At 40.1% G+C, this 27,500-nt stretch overlaps 1 protein-coding gene across 2 annotated transcripts in view; it reads left to right on the forward strand.

Moving 5' to 3' along the window:
• PTPN22 (protein tyrosine phosphatase non-receptor type 22) overlaps positions 1-27,500 on the forward strand; it is a 71,219-nt gene that overhangs the window by 12,244 nt on the left and 31,475 nt on the right. Inside the window, exons 2-11 of one of the 2 annotated variants that reach the window (XM_056139153.1) lie at positions 9,417-9,525; positions 9,900-9,976; positions 10,058-10,153; positions 10,838-10,876; positions 13,586-13,657; positions 13,767-13,826; positions 14,375-14,517; positions 14,998-15,064; positions 16,272-16,349; positions 19,470-19,556. In XM_056139153.1, coding sequence (XP_055995128.1) covers positions 9,417-9,525; positions 9,900-9,976; positions 10,058-10,153; positions 10,838-10,876; positions 13,586-13,657; positions 13,767-13,826; positions 14,375-14,517; positions 14,998-15,064; positions 16,272-16,349; positions 19,470-19,556 — 828 coding nt within the window. The remainder of the gene's footprint in view (positions 1-9,416; positions 9,526-9,899; positions 9,977-10,057; positions 10,154-10,837; positions 10,877-13,585; positions 13,658-13,766; positions 13,827-14,374; positions 14,518-14,997; positions 15,065-16,271; positions 16,350-19,469; positions 19,557-27,500) is intronic. The other variant, XM_056139154.1, reaches the window with a different exon arrangement.

Consider the following 27,500-nt stretch of genomic DNA (forward strand, 5'->3'; position numbering starts at 1 on the left):
CCCACCAAACAAAAATAGAACAAAGCAGGAAGACATCCATATAAGCACCACTAAGAGAAATCGAGCACAGGGTTTAGGGTGCAGTTCAGAGCATGTGACTTTCCTGGGTGAGGCGCTGGGTTCGATCCCCGCCACTGCATGGCCCTGAACACTCCTTGGTATGGCCTCCACTGCAGCAGGGAAAAAAAGAAAAGGAAAGAAAAGAGGGAAAAACAAGAGAAAAAAAAGGAAAGGAAAGAAAAGAAGAGTACATTGCCCTAAAAATCCCCTGTGTGTCCTCCCAAATCATGCTCCCCCAAACACCATCAGACTACAGGGAAAAATTATCTCGAGATTATTTTTCCTCTTCTGAAATCCTTCAAAATTTATGACTTACTACTACACAGTGGCCATTAATTTTACCTATTTTTCAAAACTGTGCAAATAAAACAAGTTTTTATATGCCTTCTTTTTTTAAATTGATTGTCCCACATTTATTCCTGAAGTCCCATTCATTTTGCATATAGCTAGCTGGGTCTTCATTTCTTTCTAAACGCATTGGTGAAATTCAGCAAGATTCAATAGAAGATATTTTGATCACTGAGAGAGATCAGGGGTCACTTAGAGTGGTAGGATCTATTTAGAGCTTCATATTTCCTGTCTTAGTTTTATCTTTGCAGGTATGTGAAAGAAAGTGTTCCTATATCATTGTGGTCACTCTCTTACTGCATAATGTTTGGGGTACAGTGACAAATGTCTTATTTGTCTGCTAAGCTTGGTAAAAATTAGGCTTGTAAACTTAATGAAACTCTGTTCTCTAATAGTACATCTTTATCACAGAGATCCCAGTGTACCAAGAACTTAACATTTTGCGGGCCCAGTTACAAGTGATTGTAATTTATGATCAGTGCATTTCAGTTCTTTTGCTAAATGAGGGTTGGAACTTAATATTGTACCATATATTGGTGAATTTGCTGCATATCTTCATGTTTAGAACTCTTGGATTCAGTGTAACAGTGCAGTGTGTAGGGCACTCGCATGCAGATGACCAGGATTCAATCCTTAGTATACCATTCAATCCTTAGTATACCATTACCCCAGGCATCACCGGGAGTAATCCCTGAGTGCAGAGCCAGAAGTAAGCCCTGAGCAACAAGATGTTTTGTGAATTTTTTTCTTTTACTTTGGAGGCAACTGAGCCACTTCATTTAGAAAGCATATGTCAAAAGAGGAAATGTAGAAAAGTGAGAGCCTTGGGCTCAGGAGAGCTGTCAATCGCAGAGCACTTGCCTTGCATGTCTGAGACCCTGGGCTCAATTCCTATACCCCACAGTCTCCTGAGCACTGCAGAGAGTGATCTAAAGAAAAAAGCAGTGGAAAGCCCCAAGCACAGCCCTGTGTGGCACCACAAAAAAAAAAAAAAAAAAAAAAAGAAAGGAAAAGCCCAAATTTTATTACTTATTTAGGTTTGTGTGTTGTTTATTTAGGGGCAGTGCCCAGTGCTTACTCTGGCTCTTCACTCAAGGATCACTCCTGGCGATGCTTGAGGGATTTTATCTGGTGCTGGGGATTGAATCTTAGTCAACTAGGTACAAGGCAAGCATCCCTCATGCTGTACTATTGCTCCAGCCCAGAACAAAAATCTTAAAATGAGATCTTGGCAACCTTCAAGTACTGTGCTAAATATGTCCATGTGAATTCACTGAATGTCTCTCTATATTTGAACATACCGAGAGTATCTCGCCCACACGGCAAAGACTGGCAAGCTACCCGTGACGTGTTCGATATGCCAAGCACAGTAACAACAAGTCTCAAAATGGAGACGTTACTGGGCCCGCTCAAGTAAATCAATGAACAACGGGAGGACAGTGACAGTGACATGATTTTATATATATATATATATATATAATATACATGTGTATATGTGTATGTGTATATATATTTGTAGTCTGAACAGGAATACAGAAGTAGGAAAATAGCTTTATTGTAGATAGGGTAATTTGATAATTATGCCATATCTTCTGAAAAAATGTTTTGGAGTGAATACTGCAAATAACAAAAATACTGTTAATGACATTTTTATCAGATAGACTTCTACACTTGTATCTGTCAGAGTTCAGAACTATGCAGTCTCAGACATTGCTTTTATTGCATTTCTGGATGCAAAATTTGTACGATTCTGATAGATACTTGGATCAAAAGGCTCTATGTTGGAAAAATTTCTTTAATCACTCCTAAGAATTCACCTAAATTTAATAGTGAAAATTATGTAGATAAATTTTGGCTATATAATATAATATTGTTTATAATTATTTGTTGAGTAAAATTTAAATTAACTTAAGTGTCTAATAATTACAAACAGGTTAAGTAACTTAGGTCACATGCTATCCAATGGAATACTCTATCATGAGTGTTTAAAAGTACTAATTATTAAAAATATTAGACTCCAATCCCCCAAACATATAAATATTACTTTGAAAGGATTTATGCACACTATCATCATTAGGGCTTAAACATAATGTTTTATTGGTACTGACTGGAACAGCCAGAACATGGAAACAACCAAAATGTCCTACAATAGATGAATTGAAAAGAAGCTGTGGTGGTGGTGGAAAATGGGCACTGGTGGAGGGATGGGTACTTGATCATTGTATAACTGAAACCCAAACACAAAAATTTGTAAGTCTGTAACTGTACCTCATGGTGTTTCACTAATAAGAAAGAAAGAAAGAAAGAAAGAAAGAAAGAAAGAAAGAAAGAAAGAAAGAAAGGTTGTGGCATATATATACAATGGAATACTATGCAGCAGAAAGAAACATGAAATTTTGAAGTTTGCTGTAACTTGGTTGGAAATTTGAGGGTATCCTGTTAAATGCAAGAAGTCAGAGGGAAAAAGAGAAATACCAGATGATCTCATTCATTTGTGATTTATAGAGCAACAGAATAAGGAAATAGTACAGAATGGTGAAAAGCCCTTGTCCTTGCATTACAAAAGTGAGATTATGGGGGGTGGGAGCAATTGGAGGGGGAGAGATAGAAATGAAGAGGTGACCTAGACATAACATAAGGACATTGGTGGAGGACTCTTGAACACTTCGGTGGTGAGTTAGAACAAAACCATAAATGTTAACATTATTGTAAATTTGTGACCTAAACTCTAAAGAAAAAACAGACCACAATAGAGGCCAGAGAAGTAGTTCAATGGGCTGGACATGAGTTTTAAATGTTTTGTTCAGAACCACACAACTCCCAAACACAGCAGAGAACTCTAAATCTGGACCACTGACAGGGTGGCCCTGGTGGTCTTCAGCATTGCAGGGCCAGTGAAGTGCTACATTCATGGGACCTGGCATTCAACCACACAGCCCCATTGGCAGACAATTGCTGGAAGTGGCCCCTGGACGCCTGAGCACACTTGGGGGTTCTGCCCCAATGCACTAAAGTAGGATACAAAGTGGTCAGTCAATAGAACAAGTTACAAGTTCACACATGCAGTGTGGTTCCATCTTTTTTTCACACAGAGATAAAATATGGAAAGGTAATAAAACATATTAAGAACAATTAATCCAGTGTAGTGTAATTATAAGTCTTTTAGATTGTTTTCTGTTTTTTGGACCACCACCTGAGGGCTAAGGGCTATACTGGACTCTGTATCCTGATGTTCAAGGGACCACACAATGTTGGGGGCCTAGCTTGGACCTTCCTTGTGGAAAGCCTATGCTCAGCCCAGCAGCCCAGCTCTGATTGCCCCTTCCTGACTTGCAGGAGGCCAAGTTGTACTGCTGCCACCCCTGACTGTCATTCATGCTACTCTATGCCCCAGCTTCTTGAACTTTTTCCCACTTGTAACTCATTCACTGGAGAAATGCAATTGAGGGTAATTGCTTTTAGAAACACCTTAGATTTATGATGCATTTGACTTTTGGATTAAGTTTTGGTCTTCTGGCTTTAGAAACCTTCTACAGTTGCCATTGTCTTTTTGCAAATCTCATATTCAGCTACATGACCCTATATGAGAACACAGGCCACCGTTTCAGAAGTTCGTCCGTGTACAGTAGCATCATCCTCCAAAGCAAAGTTAACTGTGGTCTTGGGTTTTCTTATCCTTTATATTTTCTTCTGGGTGTGAGGGTAACTGTAAATCAATTACTCATATAGTAGGTCCTCAAACAACATAGTTCTGTCCAGTGTTGTTCTGTTATCATGTTGATGAGAAGAAAAAAGGGGGGGAAAGCCAGCTAACCTTGAAGGAAACAACAAGATTGAAGAACTCATGTTTTCATTATACCTTGTTTCGCTTAAAGTCACAATTTCCAAGAACCTTCTCATGAAAATAAGGAGGACTTACTATAATTCGCTAGTCAATGAGAAAACATGCAAAATACTTAATCCTGGGCCTATGGAGGTAGCTCAAAGAGTTGGAGCACTGGATCTGCCTGTGGGAGCCCCAGGTTCAAGCCCTGGCATCATATGGTCTCTTGAGCACTCCTGGGTGGGACCCAAAAAATAGAGAAACTCAGTCCTGAGGCCAGTTTTGTTTTTCCTGACTTGAAATGAAAAGCAGTGTGAAAAAGTAGTGTGAAGCAACAGAGCAAAACTTCCTTGCTCAGCAAGCACACAGAACCTGACTTCTTCCATGTTCCAGTCACTCAGAGCAGGAAGGGTTCTGTCTGCCCCTTTTCTTATTCTCTCAACAACTCTCCTGATTTCTCTTGCTGGTGCTGGCTCCAAGGGACTTGGAACCATGTCTCCTACCTTGGGGTCGCAGAGTAGTGCCTTCCCCTTTGATAGAACTTTCACCCTAACCCAATTCACACTTACACTCCTGCTTTCTCTGTTCTCTTTTGCCTCATACTACTATTTCCTCTTTTAATTTTTTTAAAATTTTGTTGTTTTGGGCGCCACTTCTCATATTGCTTAAGGGATACTCCTGGTTTGGTGCTTGGGTGTATGTGGTGGGGTTGGGGATGGGGCTGCTTTCATGGTACCAGTGTTGGAGGTTTTCTAGTGTTGGAGATAGAACAGGTCTCCTATGTACAAAGCACGTACTCCAGGCCACTGAGCTATCTCAGACCTCTGTAGCACTGTAGCGCTGTCCTCCCATTGTTCATCGTTTTGCTCAAGCAGGCACCAGTATCATCTCCATTATCAGACTTGTTGTTACTGTTTTTGGCATATTGAACATGCCAGAAGGAGCTTGCCAGGCTCTGCTGTGCGGGTGGAATACTCTCATTAGCTTGCCAGGCTCTCTGAGAGGGACAGAGGAATCAAACCCAGGTTGGCTACGTGGAAGACAAATGCCCTACCCACTGTGCTATCAATCTCAGACCTCAAACCTTATTTATTTAAAGTTACTTTTCTGAGGCAGCTCAAATAGAGAAGGGACCAACAAATAAAAGAAACTTGGAGGACATGCTCGGGATGGGAGATGCGTGCTGAAAGTAGACTATAGACCGAACATGATGGCCACTTAATACCTGCATTGCAGACCACAACACCCTAAAGGAGAGAGAAAGTAAAAGGGAATGTGCCTGCCACAGAGGCGGGGGGCAGGGATGGGGTGGGGTGGGAGTGGTAGGAGGGATACTGGGAACATTGGTGGTGGAGAATGGGCACTGGTGGAGGGATGGGTACTTAATAATTGTATGATTGAAACATAAGCACTATAGTTTGTAAGTCTGCAACTGTATCTCACAGTGACTCATTTAAAAATAAATTAAATAAAACACACACACACACACACAAGTTACTTTTCTGGTGTTTTTTTTTTCTTTTTGGGTCACACTCCACAATGCTCTGGGGTTACTCCTGGCCCTACACTCAGGAATTACTCCAAGTGGTCTTCAGGGGGCACCATATGAGATGTTGAGGATCAAATACAGTTTGGCTACACGTAAGGCAAATGCCTTGCCCGCTGTACTTTCACTGCGGCCCCTTTTCTGGGTTTTGGAGTCACTCCCATTGGTACTTGGGGGGGAACCATGTGGTGTGAGGGGTTGAGCCCTGCCTCCTGCATGTGAAGCATCTGCTCCAGCTCTTTGAGAGCACTCTCTGAGTCCAAGCAATGCCTGACGTAATAACTATTATATATTAGAATATATCACTGTCCTCCCATTGTTCATTGATTTGCTCGAGTGGGCCCAGTAACGTCTCCATTTTGAGACTGTGTTTGGCATATTGAATACGTCACGGGTAGCTTGCCAGGCTGCCATGCGGGAGAGATACTCTTGGTAGCTTGCCGGGCTCTCCGAGAGGGGAGGAGGATTAGAATATATATATAATATGTATATTATATATATATTAGAGTTAGGGCTAATATATATATTAGAGTTAGGACTAGGATATTGGGGTCAAACTCAGTGTTCAGTATTTGAATTATCTCCCTGGTACTCAGGTACACTTTTGTTTTTTTGAACCCAGACCTCATGCATGCAAAGTACATACTTTATTGTTAAACCATACCTCTCACCTCCAACTATGCTTTTATGAAAAAAAGGAAAGCTTTTTTTTTGTTTTTGTTTTTTGTTTGTTTTGGTTTGGGGTCACATCCAGTGGTGCTCAGGGCTTCCTCCTTGCTCTGCACTTAGGTGGGGCTTGCGGAACCAAACCCAGGTTGTTTGTATGTAAGGCAAGTGCCCTACCTGCTATACTATCTCTCCAGGAAGGCCACAGTTTTATTTTTATTATATTTTAGTAAAAAATGGAAAATCTCACTTATTCAATTACATAAATACTAAATGAAAGCCACAATTAAAAAAAAACTTTTTTACACATGATTTTCAGTAACACTGATTTCTGTGAATTTGAAAGAACCTGGGTGTCATCTTTAGAACCCTCATTATTTTCAGACAGTGTTAAATAGGTGGGGGGGGGGCAAATGCTTAAGGGTCCAACTGAAGAGATTCATAAGTATTTGGCAAAAGAATTTGGACTTTTTCTCAGTGGCCAGGAGGTTCAGCTAAGATGACTTGAGTGTGAGCAAGAGAAGGGAAGCAGTCTTTTAGTAAGATTAATTTGACATCTTTATACTAATGGATTTGAGTGGGGAAAAAATAGAAAAATGTGAAGATGAGGTAAGAAGCAACTGTGAGAATCTAGAAGAAGGTAAAGATAGCTCTAGGGGGCCCTAGAAAGAAGATGGATGCAAAGTTGATTGATGTGTAAGGAGAATCAGTTGAACTCACTGACTAAATAAAGTGGGAGCTGTGGAAAGGAGAGACCAAAAGTTATGCTCAGTTTCTAGAATATAATTGTCTGGAATAAGATAGCGCCACAGGTATGGATAATATGTAATATGGGTTATAAATGTGCTATGTTTCAGGCTATAACTAAGATATCCAACTAGAAATGTCTTGGACATGTTTAGAAATTCAAGACTAGTACTTAGTCATTTAATCTCAATATAGAAATTTGAGTTTTCTACTAAAGATTGAGGGCTGGGGCGATAGCACAGCAGGTAGGGTGTTTGCCTTGCATGTGGCCGACACGGTCAACCCAAGTTTGATTCCTCTGCCCTCTCAGAGAGCCCAGCAAGCTACTGAGAGTATCTCATCCGCATGGCAAAACCTGGTAAGCTACTCATGACGTATTCGATATGCAAAACACAGTAACAAGTCTCACTGTTACTGGGACAGCTCGAGCAAATCGATGAACAACGGGAGGACAGTGACAGTGACTAAAGGTTGAAATTATAATTCAATTTGAATCAGCTGGGGGCTCACTTGGTAATGCTCAGGGGTTACTCCTGGCTCTTCACTAAGGAATTACTTCTAGTGGTGCTCAGGGGACCATATGGGATGTTGTAGGTAGAACCTAGGCCATCTGCACGCAATGCAAACACGTACCCACTGTACTATTGCTCTGGCCCTAGTTGAAGGTTTTTTAATTCCAGGGATATGTCTTTGTGAAGAATAAATAATATTCCTTTAGCATTGCCAAGTTTGGCCTCATAACAAACAAATAGTCTGTGATGATACCTCTGAACATAAATATCTAGTGAGAGAAGAGAAGAGTTGAAGAGTTAAATTTGGGACTTAGCATAGCTCAGTTAGAGGTAAACCCTTCCTTCAGAGTGGGAAGTGGGAAAGAGAGCTCAGGGGAAAAAGAGAAAAACCAAGGTAGCATAGACTAATAAGGTCCCAAAGAGTAGGAAATGCCAAAAAGGAAATTGAGGAGAATGAACATGCAGTAGAGTCTAAGGAATATGACCCAGAGGAAATAATTAGTTTTCAAGTGGCCAACAGAGGGCAAATAATAAAAGTTATTTTCTACAATTAAATTCAAAAAATATGACTCTCACAAAATGTTTTCCCCTTATCATTCTCAAATTGAACAATACCACATGGTTTCTTTGAGGGATAAGAAAATGAAACAAAATTTGGAACACTGTTGGTTTTTTTTAAGGGGGGCAGGGGCATACCCAGCAGTACTCAGGGCTTAATCCTGGCTCTGAGTTCAGGGATCACTCCTGGTGGGTTTTGGGGACAGTGTGGGATTTCGGAGATTGAACCTGGGTTTGTCACAGGTAAGGCAAATGCCCTACCTATTCTACTATCTCTCTGGCCCTGGAACATTGTTGATTCCTAAGAAGGAATTGAAGAAAGGATTATCATTTCTCTGATCTGAAATGTTGCTATGGTAGAGTATAATTCAGTATATTTGGTATAACACTAGCAAATGGGAATAATTCAAAGAAGTTATTTCTCTATCATGACAAATTTTATTCAGCCCTATCATGCTAAACCTCAGTTGGACCAGGTCATGTTCTACCAATAGAATCTATTTCCTGATTGTTTGATTGGAGAGTGGGTTTCAAGTTTATCATTAGAAAAAAGTGTTTTTGTAATCTCTGAAAGTTTGCTAGATGGAAAGGAATGTTTTTCAGCTTGAACCCCAACTCCTCCTCTTCAAATAGTCCTAGAGCCACTACAGAGAGAGCAAATAAACTTGTAATAGCTAATCCCTTGGGTGGAAATACTTCAGGGTGGTTTGTTTTCAGAAGATGCTATATATATATATATATATATATATATATATATATATATATATATTTGCTTTTTGTGTCAAACCTGGCAATGCAGAGGGGTTACTTTTGACTTTACACTCAGGAATTACTTCTGATGGTGCTCAGGGAACCATATGGGATGCTGGGAATTGAACCCGGGTCGGCTGCGTGCAAGGCAAATGCCCTACCTGCTGTACTATTGTTCCAGCCCCCCAAATGCTATTTTTAAATATTCACCAGTTTCACCTCTAAATTTTAGCTATTTGTATGTCAGCTACACACAGTGTGATCTTCTCATTCCAAATGTCACTGAACTTTGAGTAGGATTGAACTCTAAGTTTTCTCCTAAATGAAAGCAGTCCTGGTGATCTTGAGAGAATGCCTTTCTTCCTTTTTCTACGAAGATTTTATTGTTGTGGAAATTTTATTACAGAAGCTGAAAAGGCAATCCACCAAGTACAAGACAGACAGAATCTTTCCCACCACAGTGGCTGAGAAGCCCAGGAATATCAAGAAAAACCGATATAAGGATATCTTGCCCTGTAAGTTTTATTTCTCCATGTTAACTTGTACCTGTACTATTGATCATGCCAAAGAAAATTCACTCATTTGTACATCAAACACCGATAAGTATCAACAGTGGTACTTTCTGAATTACAGAAAACTCAATAAATTCTCTTTATTTCTCTTTATCATCTATGTCTTTCTTTTTAATAATTGATTTTATTATTATATTTTGGTTTGGGAACTACACCTGGTGGTGTTCAGGACTCAGGTCCTGGCTCCGAGCTCAGGGATCACTCCTGGTGATGCTCAGGAAGATCAGGATTTGAAACCAGGTTGGCCACATGCAAGGCAGAAGTCCTACCTACTGAACATTTGCTCCAGTCCTCTATGTCTTTATTTTATATTCTAGATGATCATAGCCTGGTAGAGCTGTCACTGATAACCTCTGATGAAGATTCCAGCTACATCAATGCCAACTTCATTAAGGTACACTCCATAGTCCTTACTGTACTAGGTCTCTAAAAAGAGAAAGGAAATCACTGCAAGTCATTTTCTCTTTTCCTTTAGGGAGTTTATGGATCTAGGGCATATATTGCCACCCAGGGCCCTTTGCCTACAACTCTCCTAGACTTCTGGAGGATGATTTGGGAATATAGTGTCCTGGTAAGTGCAGAGCTATGATTGCTATATCCTCTAGGTTTTGTGTGTGTGTGTGGGGTGGGGAGGGTGGAATTATAATGGACAGAGTGAGTAGGAGTTCAGACAATGTGACTGAAGTTTCCTAAGGATTAAAATCAGTGCTTCTTTTGGTTTCCTGGCTAGAATTTCAATCTTCAGTCACCTTTGAAACAAAATTCAATGTTATTCTTGTTGAAGGAAATGAAAGTTCTCCTGACAACCTCATTTGTTAGTAAGAATTTGATGATTTGAATAGAGAAAAGGGAAGTGTGGACAGGAAGAAGGAACGTTGGGAGTAACATTTATCATTTACCAGGATTTGAAGGACAGATAAGGGACCAGGAGAGAACTCTAAGGCTTAGAAAGAATGTCTGGTGGGCGGAGCCCCCAGGTTTGAGGTCAGGGGATCCCTACAACTGCGGGCCTAAGAGGCACAGGCTGAGACCCTGAGAACCTCCGCACTTTCCTAAAAGGCCAGTGACACAGTTCAGGGCAGGGTGTGCTTTGTACATAGGAGGCTCTGGTTTGATTCCTGGTATAACACACACACACACACACACACACACACACACACGAAAAATCATTGTTTCTAGCCCTTGGGCTCCTGTAAATGCTGCTGCTGATTGTTAATACTATATGGATATCTAAGTTTCTATTTGTACCCCACAGATCATTGTAATGGCATGCATGGAATTTGAAATGGGGAAGGTGAGTTGCTTTACATAAAGGTAAAGGAAAGAAGAAAAAAAGTGGGACAAGAAGTCAGAGTAAACTTATCCTTAAGTGCACCTAGGGAAAAGTTATTTGCATCTTTCTGATTTTCAGTTTGGAGATATGAAACGACTCCCAAAGCTTTTTTTTTTTAACTCCAAAAGGATTTCTTTTCCTATGGATGACAAAGATAAGTAATACAGCTATTCATTTTCACATTTTTAAATTTTTTAATTTTTTATTTTATAAGGTATTTCACAGTATTTGATTACATTTAATATTCAAACACCAATCCCACAACAATTACACCTTCCCATCACCATATTTGGGATATTTCCATCCCAAGCCCCAATCCCTGTCCCAAAGCACAACTGAAATAATATATTTTGTATTGTTTGTTGTGAAAAATCGCTGAAAATGCTATAAAAATGTGTCCATAGGGGAAACAGTGTGAAGATTGTTCTATTTTGGCAGGGGCCATTTAGACATCCTTTAGGATATCACTAGCCTGTTGTTAAAAACTGTGAGCTTTTGTACATATATCAGAAAATATGTATATATGCATATATATATTTCCCTCTATGATTGGTTGTCTATTATTTGAACCCCATCAAATGTGGTGTAGTACTCTTGGAGAATGGGTAGGGAGCGTCTTATGATGTGTCGCGCGGCCACATTTGTCCAGGAATACATTCACTTGTGTGTGAGGCTCGGCTCGAGCATGTGGGGAGCAGCCTTGAACATGGCAGTGGTGGGGTTTTGGAGGTTTTTGATTGCCAGGGCTGGGTCCCTTAGGGTGGGACCCACCCCCCTCTGGGACATCCCAAGTTATTTTCACTTTTTTTTTTTTTTTTTTTGCTTTTTGGGTCACATCTGGCTATGCACAGAGGTTACTCCTGGCTCATGCACTCAGGAATTACTCTTAGCAGTGCTCAGGGGACCATATGGGATGCTGGGACCAAAAACCAGGTTCGCCGGTTACAAGGCAAATGCCCTACCCACTGTGCTATTGCTCCAGCCCCTCACATTTTTAAATCGTACATCTTTAATGGCTAATCTGAATTTCTAACTGTGCCTGTCCAATGGGGCAGTATCTTGTAGCCACTGACAGGCCAAGGTGACCAAGGAGCTCAGTGAGTTTATTCTACTCTAATTTATTCTACTCTAATTAATAAATTTAATACAAATATCAGCAATCAATTCAGCTACTGAATGCTGTTCAGTATGTTTGGAACAACTTGAGCCTGCTGTTTTCAAGTTTGCAAATTTTATGAAATCTAGATGGAAACAAGATCATCCTAGTGAAAAGTCAGTGTACAAATTGGAGCACTGTGCAAATACAAATAAACACTAGTCTAGATTTAAAAATTTCAAATATCTAGGGGGCAGAGAGAAAATGAAGGGGTGAAGACACTTCCCAGTACCACCTCTGGTCCCCTGAGAACCACCAGGACTCACTTCTAAGCTCAGAGCCAGGAATATATCCTGCACAACACTATGTGTGTCCCCAAACACAATAAATAATCAGAAGTCTGTAGCACTGTAGCACTGTCCTCCTGTTGTTCATTGATTTGCTCGAGAGGGCACCAGTAACGTCTCCATTGTGAGACTTGTTACTGTTTTTGGCATATTAAATACATCATGGGTAGCTTGCCAGGCTTTGCTGTGCGGGCATGATACTCTCGGTAGCTTGTCGGGCTCTCCAAGAGGGGTGGAGGAATCGAACCATTGTCTGCCGCATGCAAGGCCCTACACACTGTGCTATTGCTCCAGTCCAATCAGAAGTCTGGTAGCTAATAACTGTTCTATATTGATTACATGTTGGAAAAATATGGTATGTATTGGGTTAGGTAAGACATATTATATTTATCCCCTTTTCAGTTTTAAATGTGGTTATTGAAAAATATTTAGTTATGTGGCTCATGTTATATTTCCACTTAACATCACTTTTACCTACTGCTGTCATTCTGAATTGACACATTGAAGTTTAACATCCATATTACATTTAGTGTAAATTAAGAATGACTAGATTCAATTATAATTGAGGGGTTTGGGGGTTTGTTTTTGGTTTGGGGGCCACATATGCAGTGCTTTGGACTTACTTCTCTTGGTGGTGCTCAGCAGACCATATGTGGTGTCAGGGATTGAACCTAGATCCACTGTGTGCAAGTAAGGCACCCAACCCGCAGTACTATCTATCCAGTCCCTGAAATTTAGTGTTTAAATTAGCTTGTGCACTTTTGTTATTGTAGCAAACATGATTTCTCTGCATCCTTTTGAAGTATGGAAAATGTCAAAGATCCTTGCTTCTATTTTTTCAGACTTCTAGAAAGTTTCTAACTTAGTTATTCTTTACCATTTAGTTTCTTATTCTTGAAAATTCCATAGTGGGAATCATGATTGTTGGGGTTCAAGTTCAAGAGGGGTTGGAAGGAACTAATCTAAGATGAAGGAAGCAGAGTCGAGGGAGGTCCAAAGAGACGGCTTAATGTGCCCTGTGTGCGGAGATCCAAGTGTGATCCCTGAGCACATTTCGTGATGACTCCCCAACACTGCCGGCTGTAGCCCCCAAATATAAAATAGCCACCACCACCACCATAAAAGTCAACAGAATTGAATTTGCTTCCAAATGAGAGAGTGAATCTCATTACCCAGAAGAGAGGAGACTATATAAAGAAACTCATTCTATTCTGCTTTGTGCAACAGAAAAAGTGTGAGCGCTATTGGACCGAACCAGGAGAGATGCAACTCCAACTGGGTCCTTTTTCCATATCCTGTGTAAGTATCATACCTATGTCCATCAGGACTGAGCAAATGTTCTAGAACCCGCTTAGGAGAGAATTGTCACTAATCTCTGAAATAACCAAAAGTTTAATCTACTTCTTAGGAGGCAGAAAAAAGAAAATCTGATTACATAATCAGGATTCTAAAAGCCAAGTTCAATAGTGTAAGTACAAAACAGGGGTTGTGAGAACTTGACAGTGTGGAGATCCGGTGATTTGGGTTGCGTGTGAGACAAAGGGAGTGATGAGGCCTTTGATGTCTGAAATAAATCTTCACATTCAAAAGAGAGTTGTGGTCTAATCTGAGCTCCCCAATCTCATGGCACAATGATGAAATGAGAATATTCATAGGGTAAGTAGAGACTCCACAGTGAACAGAAGCTGGGAATTGACCTGAGGGTTCAGGCTGTTCGTTCTCTCAAAGCAGAGGGATTTAATGTCTCCCTGTGTCTGTGACCCATTTGAAGCACACCAGTTGGAAAGCTTGGTTTGAATTCTTTTCCTAGACTCCTCTTGTGAGAGAGGCAAGGCCTGGCCAATAGTTAAGTGACCTGAAATGACTTTTAATTGTTATGAGAGGGCACCAGACATCTTTAGGGAGGAAAGCAGAATCAATTGAAAAAAATATATTGATGCTAATTGGTAAAATCAGAGGCATCTGGAGGTAGAATGAAGTCACCTCTGAGCTCTGCTTTTCTCCTATCTTTTCTAGGAAACTCGAACCATCTACCAGTTTCATTACAAGAATTGGCCTGACCATGATGTACCTTCATCAATAGATCCCATTCTTGAGCTCATTTGGGATGTTCGCTGCTACCAAGAGGACGATGGGGTTCCCCTTTGCATTCATTGCAGGTATAAAGCTGGTGTGGGAACCTTCCTCTCAGGCTTCAGAACTAACAATGTCAGTCTGGCCAGAATTGCCAACTTAACTGAAGGAAGACCGAGTTGTTCGGAATGGAAGGTGGTTTGATTTCATAGATTACAGATTCCTGTTACTAGTTTCGCTTTTCCCAGCTAATCAGAGAGGAATCATGCTTAGACAAAAGTGAAGCATAAATAGTAGAACCTAAACATTAAGTCAATACTGTTCTGATAAGTAAGTTTTTTTTGAACTTGACAGTTCTTGTATACAGACTGGGAGAAGTGGCTTAGGATTGGTCCTGGGGTTTTGTGGGACAGGTCACCATTGACAAATACATTCATGGAAATAGTAGGTTTAAGAAGTTTCATTGCCTCGAGGCTTTCCCCTCCTTACACCTGCTGGCTTATTTCCAGTTGCAATGATCCACTCTCTGCGTCTATAATACATTCTGCTTTGGTCTTTCATTTCAGCGCCGGCTGCGGAAGGACAGGTGTTATTTGTGCTATTGATTATACATGGATGTTGCTAAAAGATGGGGTGAGTTTCAGTGGGCACTTGCCATCTGTCTACTCCATGGGTTTCACGCTTAGGAATTGCTTGGTTCTTCCAAATATTTATCTCCATGGTTCCTCTTTCCTAGAGCATTTATTGGGAGATCTGCTTTGTCAGATGATTAAATTAATTACTCAGTTGGTGGTTCCCAGACAAGCAACATCTGCACAGCTGAGTACTTGTTATGAATGCAAAATCTTGGGGCCCTCTTCAGATAAATTGAAACAGAATTTGTGTGGTCAGGGACTTCCAAAAAATTTTTCTGGTGTTTTCTAATGCCTTCTAGAATTTGCGAAGCACCCCCTTAAATTAGTCCTTTGGTGGGAAGGTTTGGGTCCCATATGGCAGTGCTCCGGGCTTCCTCCTGGCTCTGTGCTCAGGAATCACTCCTGGCGGGCTCAGGAAACTGCTCTGGTTCTGTTCAGTAATAGAGCACAATCCTTTTCATGCGTGCAGGACCTGGCTAGGAATGCAGCACTTCCAAATTTAAAAAGGGGGGAAGTTTAAAATATGGGCTCTAACCACCAACTGATTTCATAAATGCTTGTTTTTTCACTGCTGAAACTTCTTCCTTATTATCTTTAACTCCAGACACTTTATCACCCCACATGAAATAATTCTGCACAATTTCTTCATTCGTTACCAAGAAAAATACCAGTTTTGTTTGCGTGTTGCTTATGCTCAGGGGTTACTCCTGGCAGTACCCAGAGAACCTGGTGCTGGAGATTGAACCTGGGTCAGCCTCATGCAAGGCAAATGCCTCACTCCTCTCCTATCTTCTGGCCCTGAAAAATAGCAGGTTCTAAATCATGGTGCAAGTCTTGAGATATGTCACTCATTTTTAAAATGCAACTTGAGATGAACAGAAAGCTCAGTGGGCTGAGTGCGTGTTCTCCATGCAGGAGAACCAGGTTGGATTCCCCCCAGTGCTTGTCTAGGAGAAAGTGTAAGCAGAGACATGCACAGCCTCTGGTACTGCGAGGTGCAGTCCCATAACCAAAGAATTAATAAATTAAAATGCATCCTTTGGACTGGGGTTGTGACTCAGTGGTAGAGTGCTTGTTCTGACACTAGAAATAACAAGAAAAGCCTCCTTTTCCTTGTGAAGGCAGTAGATGACAAGTAGCAAGACTACAACAGTTTATGAACAAAGATAGGATCAATTATATTCTGTCTTCTTTCTTTTTGATAGATAATTCCTGAGAATTTCAGTGTTTTTAACTTGATCCAGGAGATGCGAACTCAGAGACCTACATTAGTTCAAACTCAGGTAGGAACTATGGCGAATGGATCTTAAATCCCGACTCCTCTCTCTATTAACAGTAAGGATCCCTAGTCAGCTGATAGTTCAACAATCTATACTAGTTTCTTGTTATAGTGTATTGGCTGCTTCCTGTTAATTCTGAATATCTTAGTATTTCCATATCCATTGTCCTGGGTCCAATTCCTTTCATTCTCATATTTCACTCTGTTCAGAAAATCAGAGACCAATACAATATTTTCTAAATTAAGATACTGTGACCTATAATATTGTTAATAATGGCTTCCCACACACATATAACTCCAACACCACACCCACCACCAGTTCAATATAGTGTTTTTTAGAAAGGATGTTGAACATACTCTACAAGTTGTATGATTTATTAAAAAGAAAAGTGTTAGCTCAGATTAACTTGAAATTTACTGGAGACAATGAGTTTCTTTTTGTTGTTGTTTGTTTAGGGGCCACACCTGGCAGTACTTGGGGGCCCATATGGGACGCTGGGGATAAAATCCAGGCTGGCTGTGTGCAAGGCAGATAGATACTTTAACTATTGAACTATAGTATTAGCCCACGAATATAATTTGTTTATAAGATCAAATATTTGATGCTGAAGAGATAAGTCACCAGGCTGGTGCGTAAGAATTGGATGCGGGAAGCATGGTTTGATCCCCATCATCACACAATCCCCTGAGCAGTGCTAGGATACCCCAAGTCCCCAGTACTAAGCTACTAGCCCATGAGTACTGCTGGGTATAGCCTCCCCACAAACGCCTGTAACTGAAAAATAAATTAAAAATACATAAAATCAGAGATGTGTGATTCAGGAGTAGCAGAAATTAGAAAATTTAATTTATGTGTTCATTTTAGGAAATGCTGAAAAATAATAAGTAAAGTCGATCATAATCCTATCACCCATATCACCCAATCCTATAAACACTGTTAATATTTCCTGTAACCTCTTCTGGTACATTATTTATACTTAAGAAGCATAATAGGGTCAGAGCGATAGTCCAGCAGGTTGGGTGCTTGCCCTGCATGTGGGCAACCTGGGTTCAATCCCTGTCATTTCATATGGTCCCTCGAGCACAGCCAGGAGTTTTTATCAAGTGCAGAGCAAGCCCTAAGCATTGCCTGGTGTGGTTCGAAAACAAAAACAAACAAAACAAAAAAAGGAGAAGCTAATTATAGTTAGACTATAGACTTATATGTGCCTCTTGAGTGGCTATAGTACCCTCAATACTGTTCCATACTTGTTTCTTCCATTAGAAAAGCTCTCTGTTTTCTTCTTTTCCTTCTAGTTCAAGTTTTATCTCCTGGGTAAAATCTTCCCAAATATCTCACTATGTATAATATTAATTTCACCCCTTATTTCTAGACCGGAAATGTAACATAAATTGTAAAATGGTCTTCATCTTTTAGAGTTAAGTATTCACTTACTCATTTGTTTCTCATCAAACGTTATTAATACTCATTATATAATACTCACATAAAATGTGTTATGACTAAACATTTTTGCTTAAACAGCAAGTCTTTAAGGTGTTTAAAACACTCCGGAATAAAACACTTTGCTCATGAGTTAACAGGTAAAACAGTTGACAATGGTAGTTCAGATACATTCATCTCGAAGTTATGAATTGAGGGGAAAAAATGAATAGCTTTTATCATATAAAAATATTTTGACCTACTCAGATTTTCCACTAATAGCCACTGGAAAAAAGAAGAGCTTTTTTTCATATGTTTTGACTGTAGGTGTTTTTTCTACATTCAACTCAGCAGAGGAAAGTTTGTGTGACACAAAAGCATTGGTTGGTTTAGTGCTTAGATTTAAAGAAGTCTGATCCATGTAAACGTATCAAGGATCCAAGAAAGATGCCAATCTAGTTGTCTAACATTAAATTGAAATATTGAATTCCGTTCCTAAAACCCCATTCCAAATCAGAATAAGTCCATTTCAGACCTCCTTTGAAGAGTTGGAAGATAGGTAAAACAATCTGGCATTATCAATTACAGACTATCTGAATAAATACTTCATTCATTGTAGCTGCTTTTTTCTGGCACCCCTCAAGCCAGGAAATAACTCTGTAACCAGGTAAGTGCTTCCTGTCTGATGTTTCCTTTCCTCTAAATGAAACTAAAAAATTTGCCAATGCTATGTGAGTTATTTAGGCTTTACCCATTTTTCCTGCTTAAACTATCTTTCCCACTTTTCCTGCTTAAACTATTTTTCCTGCTTAAACTATGTGTACAAATGGGGAAAGACTTGTTTAAGTCCATTCACATTAAGGCAAAGCAGAATAGTAAAACCCCATTAACTTTGTCATTGTAGAGGTCTATATAACTTCTTTATGTGAAATCCTTTTTTAATAACAGCACATTTCCAAATTCCATTTAACAATCTATCTTTTCTTTGGCATTTTATTAGGCAGATGTTCAAGAACTTGACTTAATGCACAAAGTTCAGAGTCAGAGAGCTTCAAGTTCTAATCCATGTCCTGAAGATTACTTACAAATTACCTTGGGAAAACTGTGTATAAGCAGGAGTACTCGTCTATTACTTTGTAGATTAGTTGTGAGGGTCGAGTTAAGTAATATACACTCTGTCTCCTACCAAACACAGAGAAGCTCTCTGTCTCCCTACCAAACACAATCTACTTACCTTTTTCTAGAAAAGATGAATATGTATTAATAAAAAGTAAATCCAGGATGAAATAACTTTTTTTTCAAGTGTGAACAAGAAAACAGAATTAGAGGGATGATGAAAGAAGGAAAAGTAGGATCGTGGATTTAGAACATAAAAAAGACAAAACAAAACTAAAACAGGCTATAGGAAGGTCTTGTACATTAGACGTAGGTCCAGTAGTTATGAGTTTTAGCAACCTAAAGGTAATTTAAAATCTGAAATGGCTACACAAACAGAAAACAGATCACAAACAGAATAGAAATTAAACTATGTCTTTATCTTTTTATCTCTGCTGCCTGCTATACTAGCATTTGATACTAGGATATACACTAGTGTATACACGCACAGTAACTATAACATACTAGAAATTTGGCATTCCTCCTCCTGAAATATGGTTCTGTCAAAGAATAATATTTCTGTTTATTTTCATTTCTGATACTTTCCAGGAACAGTATGAACTGGTCTACAAAGCTGTATTAGAGCTATTTAAGAGACAGTTAGAAATTATCAGTGATAAACATTCTGGAATGGAGGTAAGCCTTTTTTATTTTTAATTTATTTTTTTAACTGAATCACAGTTACAAAGTTGTTCATGATTGGGTTTCAGTCATAGAATGTTCCACACCCATCCTTTCGCCAGTGTACATTTCCCATCATCAGTGTCCCCAGTTTCCATGCTACCCCCTGCCTGTCCCCATGGCAGACACCTCTCTCCCTCTCTCCTCCCCCCTTACTCTCTTACTCTTTCTCTCTCTCTCCCCTCTCTCTATCTCTTTTTAGGCATTGTGGTTTGCAATGCAGATACTGAAAGGTTATCAGGTATCACTGTATCACTGTCATCCTGTTGTTCACCGATTTCCTCAAGCAGGCACCAGTAACGTCTCCGTCGTCCTAGCCCTGAGATTTTAGAAAGTGCCACATTCGAGGCTCTTTCAGGGTCAGGAGAATGAGACTCATCATTGTTACTGGCTTTTGGCATATTGAATACGCTTTACCCATTTTTCAGGTATATCCCTTAACCTACTTTCAACACTCAGTTCTTGTAAAAAATCATCATTTCTAACTATTATTGTCATACTGGTCCCTTCTCTGTTCTAAGTGCTCTTCACCCCCGACACTCTTGTGGCAAGCTTCCAACCACTGACCAGTCCTCCTGGACACTGTTTTCCCTGGTCTTGGATATTAGTCTCATAATATGTATAATGGAGGTAAACCATTAGCTTGTGGCTGCTTTCCCCCCCTCCCTCATGTTTGATTTTGAGGGATCGCAAAAACAAGGGATCTCAGATTAGGTGGATGATACAACTTTTTTACTATTTTGGGCATGGTAAAAAGTTTTGGGGATCACCCACGGGAGTTCCAGAATACTCCCAGCTCTTGTGCTGAGAATCACACTGGTGATGCTGGGAACTATGGTGATGCGTGAGAGCCACATGTTTGATAACTACCTTAACCACCATGCTCTCTCTCTGGCTCCAACTTTTTACAGCTTATAATATTGAAATGGAGGCATCAGATGTTCAAGTGGGACTGCATTTATAAATTAGCAGAGAACAGATGGATGGTGGCACTTTAATTTAGAAATTTTATCTCTTGGTTTATTTATAGTTTCCAGCCATATTTAGGAACAATGAGAGTAAATGAAAGGCATGGGATATTCTGATCCCATATTTTAGATGTGTGGTGAGACTGACAGAAAGTGAAATCATGATTGAGTCCTGATGTCCTAATTGCTCTTCATCGCCAGACACTGATTTGTGATGTGTATGTGTGTGTAGGAAAATATTTTTATTTAAATAAAGTTTTCTAAATAGGAAACAGAGCGATAGTACAGTGGGTAGGACATTTGCTGTGCACATAGCCAGCCTAGGTTCTATCCCCAGCATCCCATATGGTTTCCCGAGCACCATCAGGAGTAGTTAATTCCTGAGTGCAGAGCCAGGGGTAACCCCTGAGGACCATTGGGTGTGACCCCAAAATAAAAAGCAATAATAATAAATAAAATTTTCTAAACATAAAGGAATTGGTGAAGGAAGGACATAATAAGCAATGATGTAGCTAAATATAATAAGCTCTCCTTTCACTTGAGTTTTCTAAATTGATGATTAAAGCAAATTTAACACTGATGTGGTTGGTGGGAAAGTATTTAAGATATTATAAACATGGTTGGCTTAAGGATTTAAAGCAAATTAAGTTTTCTATACTCAAAACAATAATACCTGTTTAATCACATGTTACAGATATATATTGTCTATAAAGTCTATAGGTACATATAAATGTTTGTCTGATGGGTCACCACTAAACAAGACATAAAGACATTTAGAAACACTATAGGTAAATTAAAATGAAATTTTAGGAGCCAGCGATATAGTACCTTGTGTTAATAGATTCCAGTTTGATCCTGAATACTGGTACAATTCACCTTGAGCATAGAGCCAAAAGTACCATTGCTTGTGGTCATCAATTTAAAAAAAATTATAAAAATTTAGTAAAAGGGGATAAGATAAGGAAAAATAAAGCTCCAGGGGTTAAGGTTCTTGCCTAACATGTGTCTTACCTGAGGTCCGTTACTGGCATCTATATGGTCCCCTAAGGAGTGATCCCTAAGAGTAGAGCCAGGAGTAAGCCCTGAACACCACCAGGTGTGACCCCAAAGCAAAAAGTAAATAAATTAAATAGATATATGATCCAACTTGATGCTGTCTATAAGAAACACACTTCAAATAGATTAGTTGGCTTAAAGGATTAGAAAAAAGATGTATCATGAAAACATAAATAAAAAGAAAACAGGAATATCTTTAGTAACATCAGTTAAAGTAGACTTCAGAGAATAGAAAATACACACAGACTGGGAGATTATATATTGATAAAGAGCCAAACTATCAATTAGACATAGTAGTCCTAATTGTGCAGGACCAAACAACACTGCAAAATATGTGAAGCAAAAATTGAGAGAATTGAAAGGAAGAATAAATAATTGCTATGATGTAGGAGACACCAATGCTTTCTTCCAAAACTGCTATAAATACAAAGAAAATTGTCAAAAATATATAACTCTACTGCCTCAGCAACCATAAGGATCAAGTCCATAATCAGGAAACTTCACACCCAAGCTCACCCTTCCGCCTAGGGCAGTGCTGGAAGGAACCCACTTGCCGATCTGACACATTCTATCAACCCCAGCTCACACCTGAGGTCCTGAAAAGAAAATCAAATCTTTAAGCCAAGAACTACAGCATTTCCTAGCATAAAAACAGAGGAAACGCCGCAACAAAATGAATGAGAAAGAAATCTTTTCAGAAATAAATTGGGAGTTTTCTAGCCAATGTACTTTAAGTATCTTTTATGAAGAAAATCAATGAAATGCATCATCTGGACACTAACACAGAATGAAACATGAATGAAATGAAACAGGAAGTGCAGGAGCAGAGAGTTCCTCATCAAAGAGATCAGAGCAAACACACACACACACACACACACACACACACAACAAAACCCCAAAACTTCAAGCAATGATATGAAAAGCAATGAATGAAAAAATAGGCTCTGTCTAGCAGAGGAAAGAATAAGTGCAACTGGAGATAAAACTCCAGTGATGGATCAAATAGAAGAGGAGAAAAAAATAAGATTTAAGAGAAATGAAAACACCCTTTGGGAAATACTAGAGTCTTTAGAGCCTAAGAGATTGATAGAATCCTTAAAGAGTTTGATATCAAAGTCTTATAGAGTACATTAGAAAAATGAATGTTAGGATAATGGGAATACCAGAAGATGAAGAGAGAGAGAGAGAGAGAGAAGTGAACAGAATGTCCAGTCAGGGAAATAAATAGCTAAAAACTTCTCAAAAGTTAAAGAAAGATCTAACCATAGAAGGTCAAGAAGCTGAGCGAACACTCAGGGTTTGTTTTTTTTTTTTTTTGCATTTCTAAATGCAAAAGTATATATCCAAGACACATCATTATCCAATTCTCAAAAGTCAACAAACAATGCAGAAATTTAAAGTATCTAGGAGGGAAAGGAAAACATACAAAGGCACCCTGATCAGACTTTCACCAGACTTCTCAGCAGAAGCTCTGTAGCCTATGAGAGAGTGGAATGATCTAGTCACAGATCCAAAAGATCTTCTAAAAATCTTCCAAAAATATTTTACCCTGGGATTGGAGTGATAGTACAGCAGATAGCACGTAGGGCATTTGCCTTGCACGCAGCCAAGCTGGGTTGGATCCCTGGAACCCCTAGTAGTTCTCTGAGTCCACCAGGAGTAATTCCTGAATGCAGAGTCAAGAATTCCTGAGCATTGCTGGTTGTGGCCCTCAAACAAAAAAACAAACAAACAAACAACAACAAAAGAATATTCTACTCTCTAACCCTGCAAAATCATCATTGAAAATGATGGAGGAATAAAAGTTTTCCTACATGAACAAAGAGCTAAGAGAGTTTACCATCATCAGATCTGAAAAATGCTAACAACAGTCCTTGAAAAGAAAAAGAAAATGCAAAACAGCATTAATCCTCGAGCATGGTGATAAATAGGAACACAGAATTAGAAACATAGACAAGAACCAAATGAGTGAACAAGACATCAGAGGGAAGGAAGTCCTGCAGAGTGTCTGTTGTCTGAATATGACCGCACAGCACCGCACAGCAAAGTTTCTCTTTGCTAGAGAGAGATACAGTTCTCATAGCAACCACAAAATAAAAATCTGGAGCAGAGATACTTAGAAGAAAAAAAGGATCAATATGGTGGAATCACCAGGAAAAACAACAACAACAACAACAGCCAAATGGAGAGACAAATATTAACAAATGGGGGAAAAACAGATATAGAAAACAACTAGAAAAAAAATAGAATGGTAGTTAGCCACCAAATATAAATAATCCTGCTAAACTCAGTTTTAAGGGGTCTGAACAGAAGTGATTTGTGCACATGTATATCCCAGTCCTCTGTTTTTTTGTTTGTTTGTTTGTTTTTCTTTTGTTTTTCCATTATGTGAAAGTGAAATACTAGGGGGTACGGTGCCGCCAGCAGGTCAATCTGTACCTGTGAGGCGAGTGCATCAGCAGCCTGATGGCACCATCAGACGTTCAGATACCCCAAAATTGCTGCTGTGCCTTTGGCCAGACCCCAAAAACTTGGGACAAAGTTTACCAAGAAAGTAAACGGCCAAAAGTTAGGTATGTGGAGACACACCCACAAACCACCTCCAGCTCAGCTATATAATTGGAGGCATGGCCTCTCTCGTTCCTGATCGAACTGCTTAATGGCCATGATCCCAGAGACTCAGAAACAAATCTTGGAACCCAAAGGCTTTTGGCAGAAACGCGTCCTGTTCCTGCAGTAGGTTACTGGGGCTGGGCCACTCCAGGTGGGAATAGGTTTCGTGCCTTGGCCTGTTCCCCCTGGCAGCCTGGTGACCACCATCCTCCAGAGGCCACTGGACAGTCAGGTTTGGACCTGCAGTGACAAGACACAGGGAGCCTCACCACATGGGGGTTTCTCCCCATCCCAACGAGACCTCGAGTCGCCACCTATAAATGGCCTCTCTGGCTCCTGATCAAACTGATTAACAGCCATGATACCGGAGACTCAGAAACAAATCTTGAAACCCAGCGGCTTTTGGCAGAAATGCATCTGGACTGCATACAAGGTGGTCGCCGGCTCAGAGCTTATTGGAAAGCCAGGCATGAGCCGGCCGTGACAGGGCAACTGCAGTCTCATGGGAAGGGGGGTGGTATTGGCTCGTCCTTCACGCCCTACCGAGTTCACGAGTTGCCCCCCATAAGAGGCTCTCTGGCACAGCCATGGCTCCAGAGGCAAAAGGACTTAATCCAGAGCCCAGAAGCTTGCGGCAGAAAAGTGAATGGACCATGTGTTAAACTACGGTGCCATGCCTCTCCAGGAGGGAAAGGGTGTTGCTCCCTTCCGCCTTTCCCCCCCCTCCCCGGCAGCAAGGTGGCCACCACCTCAGAGAGTATTGAAAAGCCAGGTATGAGCTGGTGGTGATGGCACAACTGCAGTCTCATGGGAAGGGGGATGGTACCGGCTTGTCCTTCACACCCTACTGAGGACATGAGTTGCCCCCCACAAGCGGCTCCCTGGCACACGGCCATGGCTCCAGAGGCAAAAGGACTTAATCCAGAGCCCAGCAGCTTGCAGAAGAAAAGTGAATGGACCATGCGTTAAACCCTGGCGCCATACCTCCCCAGGAGGGAAAGGGTGTTGCTCCCTTCCACCTTCTCCCCCGCTGGCAGCAAGGTGGCCGCCGCCTCAGAGCTTATAAGAAAGCCAGGTATGAGCTGGTGGTGATGGCACAACTGCAGTCTCATGGGAAGGGGGGCGGTACCATCTCGTCCTTCACGCCCTACCGAGGTCATGAGTTACCCCCACGAGCGGCTCTCCAGCACAGCCATAACACCAGACACACGGAAACCAATCTTGCAATTATCTGGCTCTTTGCAGAAATCCAAAATCATGGCTGCGTGACATTATATGATTCTCATAACCAGCTATAGAAAACAAAATATTTCACGATGCCTTTTCAGCAATTCTGATTGTTTGGGGGGAAATTCTAAAACAATAATGGTGCATCTTTTGTCAAAATAATGAGTGTAATTAATATAGAGAAGAGTTAAGTAGAAATCATCTACCTCACAGGCATTTGGAGGGGTAGGAGGGGGGGTATACTGGGGTTCTTGGTGGTGAAAAATGAGTACTGGTGAAGGGAAAGGTGTTTGATCATTGTATGACCGAGACTTAAATCTGAAAGCTTAGTAACTTTTCCCACAGTGATTCAATAAATAAATATAAAAAGAAAATAAATAAATAAATAAATTTAAGGTGGAGTTCATGCCTAATTCAATCAGCTAATCAGTGGCTGAATAAATAGCAGTACTCCTACCAAAGAAAAGTGAAATACTAAAGTCTTTGTATCAGTTTCCTAGGGCTGCTGTAACAAGTACTAGAAGTGAGGTTGCATTAAATTTAAAGCATATTTACTTTCTCACACATCTGGAGTCAGGAAGTCTGAAGCCAAGGGTTCAGCAGGGCCAGGCTCTGTGACAGCACTAAGGGAAGAATCTTGCTGGCCTCCTGCAGTTTCTGGACTTAGTCAGCAATCCTTGGATTCAATGGCTTACTCCATTACTCCCATCTTGCCTCCAACATCATATCACATTTTCCCATGTATTCCTGGGTCTCTATTTCCTCTTACAAGGACACAAATCATTGTACTGGGTCCCACACTAATCCAGCATGACCCGACCCTATCTAATTACATCTGCAAAGACCTATTTCCCCCAGTACCAGAAGTTAGATTTCAAGGTATTCTGTTGAAATAGATGCTTAACAGGTCGAATGTTGCAATTGTCTATTTTTCCAGCCTTTACACATCTCTGGAATCAGAATATATTTTATAATTGACAATTATCTTTGATTTCATGAGCCACAGCATCAAATGTCATAATGTGGTATGCTATGAAAAAAATCAAGATTAAGGGCTGCAAGGCAGGCATGTAAAGTGTGATTTTAGGTTGAGTGCTCAGGGATAATTTCTTATGTAGGTGATAATTAAACAGATTAATTATTTGAAAGAAACTGGTCGTGCAAATTTGGGAGCAATACTATTTTGATCTGAGGGAGTAGTAACTATGAAAGCCTTGAATTGGAAATAAATTTGGTATGCTTATGGAATGGCAAGAAAACCCAATAGCAAGAATTTAATGATGAACTAAGACTAAATTAGATGAAAAACCTAAGAACTTAATAAGCATCTACTGGAACTTTATAAAATATAATACAGGGGTTAAATTTCTTGCCTTGCAAGCTACCAATACTAGTTTGATCCCCAGCACTATTATATGGTCCCCAAACCATTACCGAGAGAGATTCTTGAGCACAGAGGCAGAAATAAGCTCTAAGCCCTCCTGAGTGAAGCCCCCAAACAGAACAAAACCAAAAAGTACCTATTAGCTTTAACTTGATAATGCTTAACTTGCAAAATGGAAAAATCCCCACATTTATAAGGATACACATTTATAAGGATACACAAAGCAAATTTCATCTAGCTAATTCCTTAATCCCTTATTCTGATCCTTTTATTCTACATATGTGAACAAGTTCTTACTAAGTTTAATATTTTGGGGTTTTAGAAAACTTAAACTTGGGAAAAGGAAGTCCACCAAATAGTGTTCAGGGGCTATGTGTGGCTCTGTACTTGAAGATTACTCCCAGCAGTGCTTGGGAAACTGTAATCTTAAAAGAATTTAGGGAATGAAGAGATGGTACAGCTAGGAAAGAACTTGCCTTGCATGCAGCTGACCCAGTTCAATCCCCAGCAACACATATGGTCCCCCAAATGCCACCAGAAGTGATCCCTGAGCACAGAGCCAGGAGTAATCTTTGAGCTCTGCTAGGTGTGTTCTCCCCATTACTTAAAAATTTTTTTTCTTTCCACTCATGCTTCCCTTTGTTACTCTTG

The sequence above is a fragment of the Sorex fumeus genome, unplaced genomic scaffold, assembly GCF_029834395.1.
Source record: "Sorex fumeus unplaced genomic scaffold, SorFum_2.1 ptg000131l, whole genome shotgun sequence".
Classification (NCBI taxonomy): domain Eukaryota; kingdom Metazoa; phylum Chordata; class Mammalia; order Eulipotyphla; family Soricidae; genus Sorex; species Sorex fumeus.